The 20,532-nt window shown below is 32.1% G+C and overlaps 1 protein-coding gene across 4 annotated transcripts; it reads left to right on the top strand.

The window, feature by feature from the left end:
* The first annotated feature begins 2,273 nt into the window (after positions 1–2,273).
* On the top strand, positions 2,274–19,806 carry LOC110993466 (E3 ubiquitin-protein ligase RNF13). 4 transcript variants are annotated; one of them, XM_022259747.2, is made up of 13 exons: positions 2,278–2,431; positions 2,815–2,920; positions 5,276–5,453; positions 9,854–10,020; positions 10,263–10,354; positions 11,529–11,631; positions 12,552–12,660; positions 13,220–13,394; positions 14,168–14,337; positions 14,888–14,986; positions 16,128–16,165; positions 16,755–16,888; positions 18,251–19,806. In XM_022259747.2, exons 3-13 carry the CDS (start codon positions 5,355–5,357, stop codon positions 18,307–18,309), a joined length of 1,245 nt encoding a protein of 414 aa, XP_022115439.2. In that variant the 5' UTR covers positions 2,278–2,431; positions 2,815–2,920; positions 5,276–5,354; the 3' UTR covers positions 18,310–19,806. The 4 variants fall into 4 exon arrangements, with proteins under 4 accessions (XP_022115438.2, XP_022115439.2, XP_045485720.1 ...); XM_022259746.2 differs by lacking the exon at positions 2,815–2,920 and having other exon boundaries at positions 2,274–2,431; XM_045629764.1 differs by lacking the exons at positions 2,278–2,431; positions 2,815–2,920 and adding an exon at positions 2,472–2,490.
* Positions 19,807–20,532: the final 726 nt, after the last annotated feature.

Below are 20,532 nucleotides of genomic sequence, written 5' to 3'. Positions count from 1 at the left end.
TCGAACAGTTGTTACCTCGCGTTTGCACCTTCAGCGGGCTTTTAATGTGTCTGGTAAGGTGGAAAAAACATTAAAATTGTCCGGCTTTCAAGGCACATTTTTTTAATATGTAAAGTACATAATATATAAAATTTAGCTTTTATACTATACCAACAGTATAATTACATTTTTATATATTTCAACTATGTCTGGTAGAGGGTAGTAACTGTCTTTATTTCCGGAAATGGATGACGAAATTTCTAAAGTTAATTCTAATAAAATATTTAAAAAATTAAGCTCTATACTTTAAAGAATTGAAGGTAATATTTAATACCTTTACTACTATTACCTGCCCAAGTAAACACAACACACTCGTTCGTCGTTCGTTAGTCGTTCTTACCTGTATAGGGGACATGGACAGAAAAACTTTCAGGTTCTATAAAATAACGAAGGTCTGGCCGTAGGCTCTTACGATACATAGTTGAGATTTATTGAAATATTCATATGACACTTCCGAACATCTTAAAAGTAAACAATCGTATGTTTTTATTCTCAATTTATTAGGATAATATTTACGTATTTAATTGAAATGAGGGCCAGCGGTGAACCCAAAAAAAAACAAAATTTATTTAAATAATTTAATTAAAGTTATACAATTATTGATAACTTAACTAAGTATGACAATTAAGTCGGCCCGATATTAGGTGCACGACAATTATCTATATTATACTTAATACTACTTGAGATTTGATGAAAAGCCTCTTATTTCAAACTTATTACTAATTGAGAATTGACCGGCCCAATGTGATCTGTCCGATCAAAGCTGTTGGTATATGTTATCCATCTCCTTTTATTAAGGTGTTGCGTCAGAGGGGTATCGGTATTAGTTATGCGGGGCTAAGCGAGGGAATGGATATGTAACATGCCTATGTAGGTATTTATTTAATCGCATAGAAGTTGTTCGACAATGCGTTGCCGTTTTACACCGATGTCTAGTATGACTGAATTAGCAAATTAATCGATCAATTTTTACTTAATTTGCTTGTATGAGAAAATACGCTTTTTAGTCTATAGCACTATAAACTAAAGAGCCTATATGACCGGGATACCGGAAATCTGTATTGTAGCTTTGCAACAAACTTGATCCGTTAATTGGGCATTACTTTTTTTTCTACTATAAAATCTCGAAGCTATCATTTGCTTCTCATTGAAGTTTAATTTCGATTAACAGTAGGCAAAAAATTGCTAGTAAGAATTTTATTTTATATATTTTGTAACATTTATGTTTATCATAATTGTAATATATTTTAGGAAAGATAGCTTGTAACTCATACTTATTTAGTACATGTATGGTGTGGTGAACTTCATTAAATGAATATACCTGTATGATTCCAGAGGGAATTTTAAAATAAACAAGCGGTAAGAAAACTTACAGCGGGCGGTAAGAAAAATATTTAATTTTAAATATTAATGAATTAACGTATTCTTCAAAGGCCTCCACTTTTTACGTTGTGTCATCGGTGTTCAAACTCTCACCATAGAGATGAAGAGATATTAAATCATCAAAAAGAATAACTAAGGCAGCAGATACGGTCACAATGAAAATAAATGCGCGATACACCTGCTGCTGACAAGAATTGTATTATATATGTGTGAGTTGTTGTAAGTAATGTTTAAGATATCGTTTAATAACAATAAATCAGATTTGCAAATTGCGATATCTAATTAATTTTTCGCTTTCTTTCAATGTGGCGACTACTCCTTTAAGTCCTTAATTAGCGTCCCGTGTTTATTTATATATTCACTGTAAGGCTTAGGGATCTGTAGTGTTATTAGAATCTTAGGTCTCACTCTAATCCATTTAAAATTAAATAAGTACACTTTTTACAGTCCACCAGAAGCTGGGCTTATAGTTGGCAAGCCAAAAAGACTTAGAGTAAAAATAGAGAAGGACACTCTAATTTACTCTAAGTCTTTTGTTGTTTTATTTTACTTAGTAGTATTTAATTATGCATTACTAGATGTAAGTGAAGTATTAAAAACTATAACAATTATGTTTTATACAAAAAGATGTGATGTAGTGACCATTTTGGTAGAGCATAAGAGCCAACTCAATGTCAATTATATTCTTCGTGTGTATATAGGGTGTAAATAAGTGGTTTTTTCGTGTTTTCCTCAAAACTACTACAGAGTACAGACTACTAAAAAGTTAGTTGCGCCAAATGTATACTTGACATATTTTAATACTTGTCTTTGTTATTTTGACATTCTACAAGTGACACTTGATAATCCATTTTGAATATGAGTTTGACACAATTTTCTGGCGATGAGTGATCAGTCGCAATTAAAACTTTGTGTTTTAATTATTTAATAAATCTATAAAACCTTACACTTTTACAAAAAAATCTCCGTTGTTTCGTATACAAAAGTGAGCCTTTAATTCAAAGTTACAGTAAGTCTCAATTATTGTTTTTTTTGTACTGCCTAAATAATGGAGGATTATGAATAGTGGTAATTTTAATATCACAATTATTTTATTTTCGCTTTATACACGTGATTCGTTGATGTTGTGTCTGTTTCATTGTTAAATTAGATTAGAGCTAGGCTCGGTGTCCTATATTAGACAGTTACTTCATTCGTTGCGACGTTTAAGTCGCAGTAACATTAGATGTTTGTTATTAACTGCTTTGTTATCACTCGCAAAACACGTTTTTATACCATTGATTATTATACGACCGATCCCAGGCAATCTTTATCTCTGTGCTTAAAGATGTTTTGATAAGTGTAGTGTCTTCAAATACATTGTTTATGAAATGCTCTTGATTATTAACACAGGTCTAGTCATGCGTAATGAAGAATACACATATTAATTGTGCCTGCTTCATTTCACATCAAACTTATTGCATCAAACATAATATTGTATAGTGGTCAGTGGATGTAGGTATGTATTATTCATTTTTAATTGTTCTTTGTTCATCTCATGATTTTGTTTACTTCAAAGTAACATAAGTGTGTTAAAAATATTAACATTTCTTACTTCAACTCAGTTCCCAAATTCATGCATTTTATGTTTTTATTGTAAATAGTATTAAAATAACATAATTTTTTTATATTTGGTTAATTTTTATTATGTATGTATGTCACTTCCTTGACGAGTTTTCTTTTTTTAATAGTTTCTTGTTTATAATTACCTAGTCCTATATATAAACTAATTTTTATCATCCTTGTTTTGTATGGCCATCTCCAATAATCCCACACTATTAAACAATTTCCTACTATGAACAATCAGTACAAAAAAATTTATTACAAATTTTATTGTCCAACATACACCTTATATTTTTATCCACCAGGCATAGTAGTCTATGTTTTTTATATTACATTAGAGTTATTATAAAATCCAAACCAAATCAGTCCAATAAAGTTCTACACAAACAATTTTGTGGGCTTCTGCTAGTTAACAATAATTGGAAAAATATGTGTTATATCCTTTTGCAGGCTTACAATATGTAAAGGTTTTTAATATAATGTGGTTAGTATGATACTACTACAGTTTGATACTAATCCTGTCTAGAATGCAAGGTACTAGTAACCTTTGCCTCTGTCAGGGAGAAACACAAAGACCTAGAAAGGGAAGCCTTTGAAGCTCCTGTGATTAGTGTACTCATGTCTAATTCTGCAATACTGTTGAACAAATCTGTAAATGAAATAGTTTATTTAATGGGAATTGTTTGAGCCCACTAATTAAAAATAAATACCTGCTCACTAGGTACTGTTCCTCAAAATGGTAAAAATAAATATAGGTCAGACTGCTAAACTAATAATCTTAGGGGCAGTTTAATATTGATTGGCACTAAGATTTGACCAAAGAATTGACACCAAACAAAAAATAACCATCACTTTATTTATTTATTTGCTCATCAGTTTTCCTACGGCTACTCACTGAACAATATACAAACAAATACATTATACACAAAAGCCAAAAATGGACAACACATTCAAACATTAACATAAAGCACAGGTAACAATTTTTTACCTATTTATACTAAAAAAATGAAACAACAACTTAACTAATAAGTCAACACATAACATTGTAATTTATGTGAAGTTTATTCCAATTACAATCATATATTTTAACTTACACTTTATTACTGAAAACATTGAACTCATTTTGGTTTAAATAATTTATAATATCAATTATGTTGCATGCAAAGATAAAACAGAATAACTAAGTATGAATATTAAAGATTTTACACAGTGTGTCATACACAAAATACTGTAAAAGAATTGTTGTATACAGTATATTTGACTACTCATTTGTTTAATGATGTTATTATTACAGATTTTATTACTTGTTACAACATATTAACACCCAATTGATTAACACTAATAAAACATGGAAGATGATGTTTTTATCAGTTTTTTAAAAATATGTTGATAAAGTAAACTAGATTTTTGTAATTATCTTTTTCATATTTTCACTACTTCTTGGCCAATTTTTGTATAGGTTGACAATTTTTGTATAGGGTACAATGTTGAATGAAATATATGAGTTATGCCAGACCAAGTTTAAAAACTCTTAAAACAATTTCTTTTTTTTATATGTTATACAAAATAAATCTCTTTGACATTACAGTAAAAAATTCTATTACAATATCAATGTTCTATATAGAGTTAATAATAGTTATATAGATGCAATAAGTTTGATGGCACAAAATTCGGTAAACTGTATTAAAATACACATAATATCTGGTGTATTTTCTCCAATTATTAGGAAGATCCTATTAGTTCTCAAGGTAATCTGAAAATAAATAAAATGATATGAGAGTAATACTGATTGGTATTAAGAATGAACTTAACCTTTACAAATGTGGAATAAAGTAGAAAAGATATTTTTAAACCAGTATCCTTTGACTGTCTACATAATTAATTATTCATATATTGCTTATACTTTTTCTGTTTTGCTTGCAAAAATTTTGCGTCGAATTGTAAACTCACTTGTTGTGATGTTGATGTTTTTAAGTCAGGTAAAAATTACCTTGTTGATGCTTAAAACTGGAGACTCAGCCAATCAATGTGAAACTGAAAACAAGATAGACTTGAATCTAATCACTACTATATTATTTAATGGTATAATATAAAATTCTGTGTTGTAAACCCCCCAGACCAGGAATTTTTTTTTTATGGCCTGCAAAACCTTTGCTCCAGAGTTGAAATTTATACAAACCGAGCTTACAACAATTGTTAACAAATAGAATAAGTTAATAAGTTTAAAATAATTTACCTAAAATTGTTACAGTGCATAGAACAATGAGACAGTATCAACAAAGAAGATTCATTAGGAACTCACCTTGCAGTTAAGCGGTAATGCAGTAAAAATGCAGCAGTCAATCAACACCTGCCTTCTAGGCCTTTTAGGCTTTCTTACCTATGTCAAAGGGAATCTTATTGTGTATACCCAGGATGTACCGCATACAGTAAGTCTATTTTTTAAATTATAAGACTAAGGAAGAAGAAAATGACAAAGGATGTATATAGTCTATTTAAAGCCGTGTCAGATAACCCTGACGTAAATAATCTAAACATAAAAATAAAAAATACAATTCAGAACTATTTGGTACTTATAAACATTTACTTAAAACTTAAAAATATAAAGTATCCGCATAGGTTAACAAAAAAAAGGTAAAAACAATAGTTATCCTAAAACGGCTGTATTCCTAATCTAGAAAATATTCGATCGAATATCTATAACATAAGAAATTAAATTACGATATATTACTACTTGCTTATTCGATTTAAAAATGATCTTGAAACAGATTCAGGAATCTGAAGCCAAGAACTAAAGAGGTTGTAGCGCCACTGATTTTTATTTATTTTATATTTTTGTGTGAAAACTTGTAAGTCGTGGCCCGATATAAAACTGAATATAAATTCTGTAAACTATCTTACTTAAAAATCTGAATATATAATTATATTAATATAGTATATAGCAATATGTATACCGGCGCCTACATCAGAAAATGTATAAAAGTGGGGCACATTGAAAGCCACACCTAATCCCTTAATAGCCTTATCTAAGCATTAGCGTAGTCATTAAACAAAGCCGAGCTTTATTCTGTGTATAACACGAAGGGTCTTTAAAGAGGAATATGGAAAGGTTGAAATGTCAATGGAGTTTGAGTTTTGACGCATATTTTAGAAGTACAGTCAAAAGCGTTTCGGCGACATCGTTTAGAACAACATACCGGTTATATTGACCAAATAAAAGGTCCTGGCTGTATTCTATTGTATTAGGTACTAACCACGTCATCGGCTCTCGCGACTATCGGTTTTACGACCAAATATAAGTAGTAAGCATATAATTACATATATATTATGGTTAGATGACGTCGCAAGGTCATATTTAAGAAGATGGTAGACAGAAATGTAAACGGTAAATGCAGAATATCGCAAAAAAAGATACCAGGTTATATTAAAAAAAATACATATGTATTAATAATGTACTTAAAATAGGCTTCCGTCAAATATTGTTTCTAGTTTTGCGCATTAAGATGCATTTCACCTTTTGCGCTAAGCAAAAAAACACTTTTGAATAGCATATTCTTTAAATAAATCTGGAACCAGCTGCCAACTGAAGTATTTCCGAACCAATTCGACTTAGGGTCCTTCAAGAAAAGAGCGTACCAATTCTTAAAAGGCCGGCAACGCACTCGCGAGCCCTCTGGCATTGAGGGTGTCCATGGGCGGCGGTATCACTTAACATCAGGTGAGCCTCCTGCCCGTTTGCCCCCTGTTCTATAAAAAAAAAATCTATCGTCAAAAACATGATTTATAGTCAAAAAAACCCTAATAAAACATGCATGAAAATATGGATCCTACAGTACCTAATGCATCGTTCTATTGCAATGCAGCCTTCACACTATCGGTAATGTTTGATTTCACTAGTTGGCCATTTGGCAATACATACCATACCCTAACTCTTTCAGTGAAGTTATTACGAATTTTATAATCGGCCTCGTATAAATAAATGTAAATCGATTTTGGGCCGGAGATTTAATGCCTTTGAAACCCTATCATTATACGAATATGATATATCTATTCAATTAAACCAAGAAGAAACACTTAAAGAAAGCCTTATTAGGCCCAAAAACCGAATTTTGCGTCAGACAAAGAAGGCTGACAGGTGATCTTAAAAATTATCAATAGAACAGAAGCGTCTGTCCCATCCGGACGTTATGTGAGTTGATATATTATGTAGATAGTTAATAAAAATGTTATTCTTAATTGGAAGATAGGAAAAGTATCAAATAAATATTTAGAGATTGCATGTGAGTAAATTAGCGAGAAATAAAATGCCAGTACTACAAAATATTACCAAGTCCTTTCAACATTTTCATCTATTCGGTGCTTAAACTACGTCATTTGCTCACAAAATGAATTATTATGATTTCTTTAACTAATTTAACCCAATGTTTATATAGGATTGTCTATCTTATCTGTCAGAGGAATATTTCCAATAGATAAATAAAGCAATATCGAGCACCTTCTAGTTGCATTGTGGTCAAGTTTTGGTGTTAACTGTTGGTGTTTAATGTTGTGGTCTTTTTCGTAAAAGTTTACCCGTTCACCTACATGTGATATTTGTAATATTTTGGATATGGACGGTAGTGGAAAATGCGTCAGCGTCGTTATAAAAATTGATTAGGTCTTTCAAATAATTACGAGTGATACAGTCTAATTACTTATATATATTTTGTTTTTTAGTATTAACGTATTTAGGCCAGATAACTCAATTAGTTATATTATAACAGCGGATCGGCATATGGTGTTAACGGCCGTAAGCTCACAGTACGGCGGATGGAAGCAGGAGTTATTACATAGGAATCATAGTTGAACTGATGAAGGACTTCCGTTTCCATGTATAAGCAACATAATTCATAGCTTTGTATTGCCTTTTTTAATACAACTTGCCTACTATCAACTAAATTATCGGCCGATAAAGAGTCATAGGTCTCATATACTTCTAATGGTTCCATCTTCTTAGAATTTTGGCGATACAGCGCTTATGATCACTGTTTTTGAGCAAACTAGATTCCTGTTATGTACTTTGACTTTTTTGCCCTGATGCAAACTTCAATGGTTAAAGCCAAAATGTTTGCCAGTTTTTTTTTTGTATTCAGGTTGACAGATAAATCGAATTGTTTCGAATTACAGTAAATGATTTAGTAAATTTTTTTACAAAAATAAATCACTAGCTTATAAACGCAACAACGTACGACCTTAAATCATTAAAAATTCTTATTAAAACAAAATACGAGCAAATCATAATTAAATACTATGCCTCATAAACAATACGTTTGCAAGCCATTATCTGACAACGTCATATCGCTATCCAGGCTTGGATAAAGTATGCGCAAACAAATGATTTTTAAGTTCAAGGATCTTAAAATGTATGCGGTGGATCGACATTCAAGTGTTATTACACTGTTAATGATATCACGGCTTAACACTTAAACTCATTTAGAATCTGTGATTGTTCGTAATGATAAAGATTGTAAACTATCTCGTAGGTCTACTATTTTTGGATTGAAAATCTTACAGAGCCACTTGTAGCTACGCGCTAACGGCTAAACTTAAAAGTTTCGTATAATTATTATACGCGGCCATAGCTTTCTTTTTTCTTTTTTTTCTAAATGCAAGCTATATTTTTTCCCTTGGCTGGAATGTTTTTTGATAAAAAAATTGCAACACTGCACACAACACTTTTTTCATTGTAGTGTGCATTAAAAAAAACCTATATCTCGCCTTTTAAAGAGAACTAAAACAGTAGAAAACTTAAAACAGAGTTTTCTATGGTTTTATCCTATGATTTGTGTTCGATATTGAACACATTATAGCTTTCGTTTAGTTCCAAATACACTCACAAAGCCAAGTCAAGTTTTTCATACCTATAATTGTTAAGTCTATTTCACTGACTATTCGATTGGATCTTTCGTTCATGCAGATGTTAAACGAAATCCGTTATCCATGAACATCTGTCACGCGGTTTTATAAATGCTTTTTGCCTATTAACGTACTTTTTATTAAGGTTTAAACTTTTTAATTCGTAAATGCTTATAGAGACAGATAAGTATTAATATTTCATGTTATATCAATTGTTAATACACAACAATAGCTTTACATTCCCATTATAAAACATTAAATTTACAGTGTCTCTTTCTGTTAAAGGGGAGTTACAATCAGTCATAAAAAGTGACATTAGTAGGTACTTCAGTTGAAACAGAACCATAAAACCGAATTAGTATTTATTAAAAAGGAACTTGTGGGTAATATGTTTAATTTCATATAATACGTTAAATACATACGCAGTTAATTTAATTATGTGTTAAATTAACAACAATTAGGTCTAGTTTTCGCGTAGATATAATCAAAGGACTTTTATGAATACCGAAACGGAGCGTGGACCTGGTAAAAGTGGAATCGGATGAAATAGTGAACGTTTATAATGTAAAGTGTCGAAATCCCAACAAAATGAGATTCCACATAGCTGTTAATGCTATTAAAGTTATGCACATCATGGGCATTCAGCATTTTGTAAGTGTACAAATTCTTATACTAACGAACGGTAGTATTAATCTTACTTTAGATGCCATTTACTCATATTTTGTCTGAATATCCTATAATATATTACTGAGATGATATTTGATCATAACTAATTTAGTCTTCGCATTATATAATTCTACATTGACGTTAATTGAAACAACTACAATTATAAAAAGTAAACAAGTCTTTATTCCCGAATTCCTATTTTGAATTCAATTTTAAAAACCCTTTAAATGAAAACAATGTATAACCTATAATTTCTTCTAATTCACAGATAGCAGATGAATTCCGTGACATGCCTGCTAGTTTCGGTCCGGATTTGCCAGTCGAGGGCCTCCGCGGCTTCCTCGTGGTGGGCGAACCGGCAGATGGCTGCGGCGTCATGACCAAACCACCTATTGACGAGAACTTTACTGGAAACTGGATTGCGCTAGTTGCTAGGTGAGTTTGAGTAAACGTCATTAATTTTGACATTAAGACAAATAAACACGACGCTCCTTTTATAAGTAAAGGCAAACGAGCAGATGGGACTCCTCCCATGCCAGGCTTGCAGGTGGTGGGATGGTGTTTAAGCTTAAAGTCCTATCTTAAAAGTCCTTACGTAATTTTGTACTGTATAATAAAGCAGGGTCGTAATTGGTACAATATAGTGTAGTGCACAGGAAAATATGTTTTATTCACAGATACAACTGCAGTTTCGAAGTAAAAGTCCGCAATGCGCAGGCGGCTGGCTTCCACTGTGCCATAGTACATAATGTCAACTCTAGTGACCTAGGTAAGTGATATTTGCTTTTTTTATCAACTTATTTTCCTAGACCTTGTTTATATAGACTGGATAGTAAGGATACATTTTTCTATGGTATTATAAGTTAAAGGTCGGAACTTATAAACTCGCGGTACAGTAGTTAAAAAAATTAAGTAAGCATTTGAAGAGTATTAAAGGTTTCGAAAAAAATTTCGCATTGCGTTTTTAAAAGTTATAAATAAACATGTTTTCATTGCGTATTTTAGGTGATGCACATAAATTGTATTTTATACAATACATGTGCATTGTATAGATAATTAAACGTAAATAACCGAGTAATGAGCTATCGGAGTCTCAGATAACAGTTCTTCAGTGCATGCGCTTAATGATACACGTTAAAAACTGTTAGGGGAAAACCATGGCTCGACAAATCTATGTAAGTTGATATTTTAAACAAGTTTCTATATATTTGTGTAAGAGTTCTAAATTCGAATAATTTTTTTTTATTATTGCTTTAACACTATAAATACACTCAAGTACGGACACAAGTAAACACAACCACAAGGGCTACACCACATTACAAATTTCTGAAAATTTCTTATTAACTAATGAGTTTAAAAAAACATTCAATACAAAAACATTACAACAAACAGAGAGATAAAAAACGTTTCTATACTTATACATAATATTACATTTATGTAAGCCAAACAATCATATCCCAGGTTGCCCGAAATATAAATATATAAAGTAAGATTTAACTCCGTTCTCCGTATTATTTGCGTAAATTTATTAAATGTCTTGTCTGTATATTTTTGAAGTTAAAATTACGACTTTAAAATGCCTTTCACAATAGTCACTGCTTGACCAGGATGGTGATCAATACCTGATGCTATTCATTCTTTTCTGAAATTATTTTTATATATTTGGCCTTACAAAATAACTATTTATTACTTCGATGATTGCTCGTAGTCATAATGGGCTAGTGCGGACATTTAACGAACAATGCACTCGATATGACTGTAATTTAATAAAATTACACAAATTACATCCTGGGTAATGTATAGGTACTTAAAACGTTTGTTTTTTTATGTTTTTGCTACCAATCCTATTATAGGAATAATACGTTTTTCTTTCGTACCCAAAATCATTTTAGTGTAAATATATTAAAATATGTTATAAGCTTTTTATAAAATAAACTTTTCAGAGACAATGTCGGCGAGTAATCCTGTGGGAATAGATATACCCTCGGTGTTCGTGAGTGACGTAGCTGGGATCATCTTATCCGAAGAGTATAATTATACTAACCGGTGAGTACCACCGGTCTCACTCCAATTTTGTTATATACCTTTTGTACGCGAGGTATTTTTACTAGTACGAAATGGCGCCTTATCTAAACTATTTCATTATATAGGCATACAATCTTTGTAGTAGTCTAACAATCCGATTTTTGTTTGTTTGTATGTTTAGCTTAGAATCTTAAGGAAAATAAGTTAGTTTAAAACACTTCATTTTTTTAAGGAGGCTGATCTGATGTTAAGTGATACCGCCGTCCATGGACACTCGCATTGCCAGAAGGCTCGCAAGAGCGTTTCCGGCCCTTCAAGAATTGGTACGCTCTTTTCTTGAAGGACCCTAAGTCGAATGGACATGGACTTATGTTAAACAAACAGTAAAATTAATCACGTTTGAATAGAGGGATGAAGTGCCAACGCCCTGTATCGCCAAACTCTCCATAGACAATTATAGAGTGCAATAATCGTATACTGATATTAAATCTTGTGGTGATATGTTTTGGTTGAAAAAGATGATACCTATTGTTATATATTTTTTAAATAAAAAAGACAAAATAGAAAATGGGACACGTGGGCTCGAAGAAACCCATGACCTGGGTGGGTCACTGACATAGTATCCATATCCAACTTTAAATGTTAGGAGTTTAAAGGGATTTTAATTTTAAAAACCTATGATATAAATCGAATCGCAAAATAAAATTCGCATTAATGTGCATGTGTTATTGAATGCGTAACTCGCCTACATATTGCATAATATATAACTTTTTAATATTTTTTCTTATATGCTTATAAATTAAAATACTTTAATTCTTACTTGTTTCACTTCCATCCAGGGTCTTCAAATCAAGTTTTTAGTGTCCCTTCATAGAAATAACATTATGATTAAACTTATCTTCAAATTAATTAGTAATTAAAATAAAAAAATTGAATTTCAGGTACTATATAATGGTGAACGGTGATCTTCCGTTTAACATCAACACACACCTACTTCTGCCATTTGCGATAGTGGTCGTGTTGTGTTTGATAGTCATACTTGTGTTTATGGTAATTATTTTTATATTTATCGGCTTTATTGTTTAACCATCTATGACAACATTTGCTTTTGAATTTAAACATTAATTAAAATCATTCTTTCTCTTTTCATCTCAATGGTTCTTATGAAATAGACTTTTTTAATTATATAACACTAACAAATTCAATAAAAACTAGTTATGACTAGGAGTTTTAGGAGTCTTGCTGTATCATTTTTTTTTATATTTTTACAAAATAGCTTTTGTGAGCGAATTTATAGATTCTCTATAAATTAATCCAGTCTGATAAATACTAGTACATTATAAGAACATTTTGTGTATGTGTGGTCTTATTCGTATTTTGAATGATAAAAATTTGTGTGACACGAAATCTTGATCCGCCCTTGTGGCAAAGGCATTCCGCCTTTAATCAAATCATCAAAATCAAAGGCCGCCGATTAATCGAGAATAGTTGGTTCACAGTTAGTGTCGCTGGGCAACCATTATTGTGACTCTTTTGTAAAAACACAAACAGACCTTTAAACTCTGGATTTGCCATTGAATAATATTGATTAAATCATAGCCATTTTCAGATAGTGAAATGTATAAAAGACCGGCGGCGCGCGAACCGGCATCGTCTTCCCAATCGCTCGCTTAAAAAGATTCCTACTTGCAAGTTCAGCAAAGGGGACCCTTACGAGACATGCGCTATTTGCCTTGATGATTACCAGGAAGGGGAGAGGCTACGAGTACTTCCTTGTGCACATGGTGAATATCTCTTTATATAACTTTGTGTATGCACATATTTTTTTTTTTATATTTAATATTTAGATTTCTAGCCTTTTGCGAACTTTTACAGTTTCATTGTTAAATAATGAATGCATTTGTTTTATAATTATGTAATAGCTGAAATCAAATGCTTTTTTCCATTCAGAATAGATGCCTTATTCCAATGTAGGATTTTCAATAACGAAATATGACGAGTCTGAACATCCGAGTCTATAAATACTTTTTATTTGTTAGTCAATGTATCAATATAATTAAGTGTGGTGTTCCACATCAAAAGTTTTAACGGCGAGTGATAAATACGTCCCTTTTCAACTTTGTTAAAACATACTAGTTAATATTACATTTTATTTTATTAAAAAGGTTTACTTAACATGAAATTAGTAGGCAGTGATGCCAGCTAAAGAATAAAATAAAGTAATTAATATTAATTCGATATATTGTTCGTGATATTGTAATATTTGTTATTTTTGTGTTAGGTCACTTAAGGAAGTAAATATTATAGATGTAGCTTTTTGAAACAGAAATATGTAGCATTTTATTTTTTATTGCGCCCTTAAATATGTCAAATCTTCTCCCCTTCTCGGTGGAGACTTTTTTAGTAGCAACATTTATGAAATGTCAGAATTCTACGGAATATAAAAATCGCTTTATGCTTCAAATGTGTTTCATAATAAATGAGGAAATAAGTCATGATTTTTGGCGCTATTTACCTCTACTTCTCCAGCTTATCTTATTCTTTATTAAAATCCCAGCGTACCACGCGAAGTGCATTGACCCGTGGTTAACTCAAAATCGCCGCGTGTGTCCCGTCTGTAAGCGGCGCGTGTTTGCCGCTGGGGAAAGGCGACGCCCTCACCCTGACTCCGATACGGATGATACGGAACCACTTGTGGGGGACTCGCAGGAGGGAAACGATACTCAGGTTCTCATTCATACATTTCAGTGGAGTTGCCATAATATGAGCTTTTTATTTCGGAGCAATAACAAAAAATCTTTTTTGTTATTGCTGCGAATTAAATTCTCGTTCATTAAAGCCTTGACGCGAATCTCTCTTTTGAGGTCGTAGGTTCTAGCCTCGGCTTGTGCTAGTGTATGTGCAAAGTTAAATTGCTTTTAATATTGAATTTTATTCAAAAATTGTTAGTAAGTCAATAAAATAATTTACAGTTAATATGTAATGGAATGTTATGTGATGTGATGCCGGCTTTTGTCGGCCTACACCCTTTGTCTTCTTTGCTGATGAGTAGGGATGCCTACAGGTTCGAATTTAATGACGTGGAATAAGTGATACCTTGATGATCTAATGTTCTAAAATAAACTTTTTTTTTGTGACTGAATCAATGTGTCTTGAAATCTTTCAAAATTCCTCCCGTGCCGTAATTTTAATTCACGACCTCGGTTAATAGTCATTTTTATTATTTACTTGAATTTATGGATTTCAAATATTATATTAAGAAATATTCTGAACACAGGGTGGTACATTTGAGGAACAACGGGAAAACCCTTTCGTGAGAGCAACGCGGTACATCGCGCGACTGAGGGCTCGACAACAGGAAACTAATAATTCTGAGGTACAATTTTTATTATTAAAAAAATATATAGGTCTTAGGTGTGAGCTACTACCGGGGTCCATAGGTAGCAGATAGTGGAAAGACTGTGAGGTGTTAGAAGGTGTAGTGGGGAGCCCTTAGAAAAAAAAACGAGGGTGCTTATGACCACACGACTGAAGTGAAACTTCTTTCGCTCCATCTGTATGTATATACATGTATATGTGTGTGTACAATATATACATGTATGGACATATACATACGTATATTAATTTTAGAGAGAAAGAAAATGTGCGCGCGCCCTGCTCTCTTTCTTGCTCCTACACTGTGATACAGACAATAGGCCTGCAGTGTGCTTAGATATACGGAACTTATTTAGCTATGAGAGGAAGAGAGAAAGAAAATGTGCGCGGGCACTGCTGTCTCTTGCCTATATCCCCCACTCAACTTCCGTTCGCCTTGCCCGATCACACTTTTCGTAACGCTTACGTCACGCGTTCGCCAGCTTACTCCCCAAGTCAAGCGTGCTTAAAGAAGTTTCACTTCAAGAATTTTCTGAAAGAGATACATAGTAGGATATACTCAAAATGTGAATCGATACTATCCTACACCCAATTTAGCAACAGGCTTAGGAACGAGAGACGCTCTCTTTGGCTATCAACTGTTGATACAGAGATGCTTCGACATGAATAGGAATCTGTTCGTCTGTTTTGTCGATTATGAGAAGGCATTTGATAATGTACGACATGGTAAATTGATAGAAATACTCCAGAGAATTGGCTCAGATTATAATGTTTTTCTGAGAACGAAAAAGCAAGAAATATTATTTATTCCATTTTTTTTTATTAAACATTTACCCATCTGCATGGAAAAACTGTAGTGGGGTTTGAAGGTTGGGTTTTCGCTTCAGTGCATATATATTGTTCACAATACTTGTTTAATATTAAATAAAGTCATTTTGTGGATTAAAATGGCGTCTATATTATTACTGCCATGATGGTTTCCATTCCGCACAGACTATGTCATTGACAGATATTTTAATATGGCGTTTAGTTTATGCGACTTAAAACTATACTTTTATAATAAATACGAATTTATTTTATAGGTCAAATAAAAATATTGGTGTTAATTTAATAGGTCATGTTAATGAAAGTTGTTTTTATAGGTTGAAGCACCTCCAGCTCAGATTAATAATAGTGCAGAGTAAGTATTTATTTATTTAGTACATTTATTTATTTGGAAACAAAACAGATACATCTTTATAATAAAACATAAAATAAACACATTGGATGTATCCACAATAGGTTTCACTTATATAACTATGTTTTGTTTGTATCATACAAACAAAACAAAACATGGCAACGACACATATATGTGAGAGTTAGGTTATTAACAGTTGTTTTAATTTTTTTTTAAATAAAGCAGTAGAGGAGTGTGAAAAAGGGTCAATGTTTTTGATAGAATCTAAAGCAGAACACATCCTGTGCAGAGAGAGAATCCTTGCTATACATGCACAGCTTAAGTATTACGTTCAAGTATTACTCATTATACGTATTAACAATAACGCATAATGCAATCCCTGTTCCTACATCGTTACGTTTTATACACACACACATACCCCCCAAATTCATTACATAATACTTGAACGCTCTCTTACATAATGTATATTAAAAAGTTTCAAACATTTACAAAAGGTAAAAATCATTAAAAAAATATTAAATACATAATTCGGCTATGTGAAGGTGTGTATGTGGGAGTGTGATTCTAATAAAATTGAAATGATATTTTCTAGTACGGTAGAAGTAGAGGCAGTGGATGACACTCAGCCCCTACTAGCGTCCGTCCGTCGCCAGAATCAGCGCAGAAGTCGCCGATCTCGCTCTGCGCACGCGCAGCCCCAGTCCGCGCCTTCACAGCCAGAAATTGGTAAGCTTATATGGATACTTATTAACGCAACTTCTCCTTACTCTCGTTAAATTTTCTAATACATATATTATTAGGTCTAAACATTACATACATTTCATACAAAAACGGTAGCTTGCAAGTGCTATAGTACGGACGCGGAGCACGAAGAATTTCGTATAATGACCCCTCATCTTGTCTTTGTCGCTCGCGCATAAACATATTGCCGTTGCGCTCACACAGATGCAGTGATGAGCAGAGATTGTAAACCTAAAGTCATAACCATAAAGACATGCGGTGGTGCACATGTACTTTGGTTTGTTTTGTTATAAGTAGTATATATGTTATAGTATAGTATATAAGTAGTAACGTATCTGGCGAAACATCTGATAGTTCATCAGAAATAGATGCCTCTGCCTAAATGTTGTGTCTGCAAAAATGTTTTTTTTAAGAGTATTTCTGTTTTTTTTTTACCAAATCTTAGTCGCAACTTTTCCTTTTTATAAATCCATCAAGCCGTTTAGTCTAAATAAAAATCAAACCTACCGTTTTTAATATTCGTACTTATAAAAAAAATGTTTTTAACCACTGGCAGTAGGCCCAAAGGTCATTGTACGAAATTCTTCGTGCTCCGCGTCCGTACTATAGAGAAAAGTATTACTGCTGCATTTCATTTTTTTATAAAAACCAGTAGCGTTAAAACCTAGAATCAGAGCCTAGATCTAGATATTTCTGTATCTGTTTCGTAATCATTTGTTTTTCTAATAGGCAAGTTGGAAATTGTCTGTGCAAATCAAATCATTTATTAGAATTAGACCACCTAAAATGGCATTTTTGAACATTAAATAAAATATAAAGATGATTCTAGTTGCCCCTTCCTGCCTGAAACTCCACACCTACTCTTTTAAAATAGAATTTATACTATTTGTATACATTAGTTAAATAATTATATTTGAAGGCAATGTAGTCCTATAATAAAATTACTATACAGGTATTGTATTGTTAGTACACATATTCCTTATATATGTGTCCGCCTCCTGCCCGTTAGCCCCCTGTTCTATAAAAAAAAACACAATTGAATTTTGAGGTCTATGGCTAGTTTCGACGATCACGTCACCCCTACATTTTGTTTTTAGGTTCAATAGGATTATTGTTTCGAATTTGTACAATGCCTGCATAAAAAAAAACTCTGTCAAGTACTCGTCAAATTCGATATATTCATATTTAATATACATTAAGGGAATATTCCTTACTCTATTAGTTCCGAATACGATCATGGGGCAAGTTTTAACTCAAAAACTCATTCCTTCCTTTTCTTTCCTTCCGTTTTATTATGTAAAATGGTTATTAAATGTGCCTTCTATTTATTTTTTACACTTTTAACAGGTGTAGCAGCTTTACACGCCCCCCAGTCACAGGTGGAAAGACGTTTTATTGATTTATGAATACAAAACAATATTTTTATTTTGAAGTTGGTACTAACCGATCTTTCTATTGAGTTATCTGCCATCTTTACTGTGATGGGTAAACGGTTATACCACATTTGGCATAGTGGTGTTTGACTTCTTTCCTGATTTAATGTTTAATTTGTATTACGCTATATTTTTACTATGCAACTAGTTAGGTTAATATAAAAAATTCTACCAATACTATATCGATTATTATATTGGAAGTTGACAGGTAATAATTTTTAACACCGCTTGGAAAATTGTAAAAGTACTGAAACATGACTTCAGTTTAATTCCTTTACTTAATTTTTACTGGCTTGATTAACTGGTTCATTCATTTTTTTAAATTAATGTGTGTGTAGAACTTAGTTCTTAAATACCTTCCAGGTGGTGTTAAAAAATATGTCACCTGTGTGGGGTAAAAGTATTAAATTACGAAGGGAAAGGTGTCAATCCGAATTATGACAATATTAGTGTATTCCTCTGTGCAATCAAGTATTTACTAACGCGACTATCACACTAGAATTATAACACTCATTTAAATCCATTGACTGTCTTAATTAATATTGGATAGTGCACGATGTCTCTGACAATACACATAACGGTCCCGATGGGAGATTTTGTAAATAACAGCTAGGTTTAAGATTAGCGCGTCACTTCAACATATGTAAATTAAAAATTATTCAGATATGTTTGTGACAAGCTAGCTTTGCATTACCTGTATATATTGAAATATAATTAAATGCGAAATCCCGCCGCGAATTGAAATCACTTTTTGGTATAAAGAAAGTGCTATTGGCTAAAATCGCGAAAATGTTATAGGTTATAGTTGTTTGTTAATGGAACATTCTAGCCCTAGCCTACTTTCTATACACAAAAAATTATACATAATTAAAAATTTAAAACAACAGTGTAAAGCTAGCTTGAATAATTATTATCATGTTTATGTAGTCAGTTCCTATTAATCGATAAACAGCTTATCAAATCAACGTCCTCGTCTTGTAGGTGTTAAATATACATTGAAACGGTATATAATAGCTTTTTTCTCGAAATTCATGTTTCATCATTACTCAAACAGTGTTGATTATCGTATTATTGGTCATTTTCACTTTAAATGCAACAAAACATGCTAAAACTATTTGTTGCAATAGTATATGACCATTTCATTCATTTTATAGAGGTGCGCAGGTGTTTTGGGAAAAATGTAGGAACTGACTTTTATATGGCTGTTGTATTATTTACCTAGCTCAGGTATATTGGTGTCATTGTGGTTGCCCATTTTGGGCCATTTTGACACCAATCTGGTCAGGCTAGGAATCTCAGGTGTTTCTTTAGTTATTATAAATTTTATAAAGTATTTATTTCGTGTTTGTTTCCGTAACGCTTGTATAGAAATTCTAACTATGTATTGTGATATATTTCGTTGCTCTTATGACCATTTCCAGTTAAGTTCTTAGGATAAAAACCAAAGAAATAAAGTCGTTTGACACGAAATGAGTTTTATTTTTGTTAAATCATATTCCAAATGAAAACTTAGTGTGTTACGTAAATAATCACTAACATCAAATCAAAGTAAACTTTAATTGGCTTTACTAACATGCAGTAAGGCGCTGTACCTACAAACGTGAATTATTATAAAATAAAATACGTTTATTTTGGAACATAAGATCATCATGGTATCACTTATTCCACGTCATTAAATTCGAGCCTGTTGGCATCCCTATTAATCGGCAAAGAATATACAATATATTACATTGATATAACAGAACTATTGTTTCGTGTTACGTCGAAAAAATATCGAGGCAAATCAACAATAATTTTAAACTTGTACCTACCTTCTACTATATATATATAATACAAGAAAATATAAATAATTATTAATCGAATGTTAGGGAATATGAAATTTTCTATTAATGTAGCAATCATAAGGATTGCAGCAAATTCAACAGTTCATTTTTAATACAAAATTTATGGTTGGCATGATTTGTAAATTTAGTTAAAAATATATTCTTAACTGCAACGTTACAGTCACTAATGCTAATCTTGAAACATTAAACTCAACCAATTTCTTTAAGAAAAGCTCTCGCCTTGATATTACGAACATTAAAATAAAAGGCAGTGAAATTTCCTCCTCCGCAAACCTCTTAAACAGTAGGTACTGTTAAAACGGGCACGTATTCTAACAATCTAGACTACGTAAGAACGGGACAAGTAATGATT

This window comes from Pieris rapae, chromosome 10, assembly GCF_905147795.1.
Source record: "Pieris rapae chromosome 10, ilPieRapa1.1, whole genome shotgun sequence".
Taxonomy (NCBI): domain Eukaryota; kingdom Metazoa; phylum Arthropoda; class Insecta; order Lepidoptera; family Pieridae; genus Pieris; species Pieris rapae.
The sequence above is the reverse complement of the archived record's forward strand: the minus strand, read 5'-3'. Positions and strand labels throughout refer to the sequence as shown.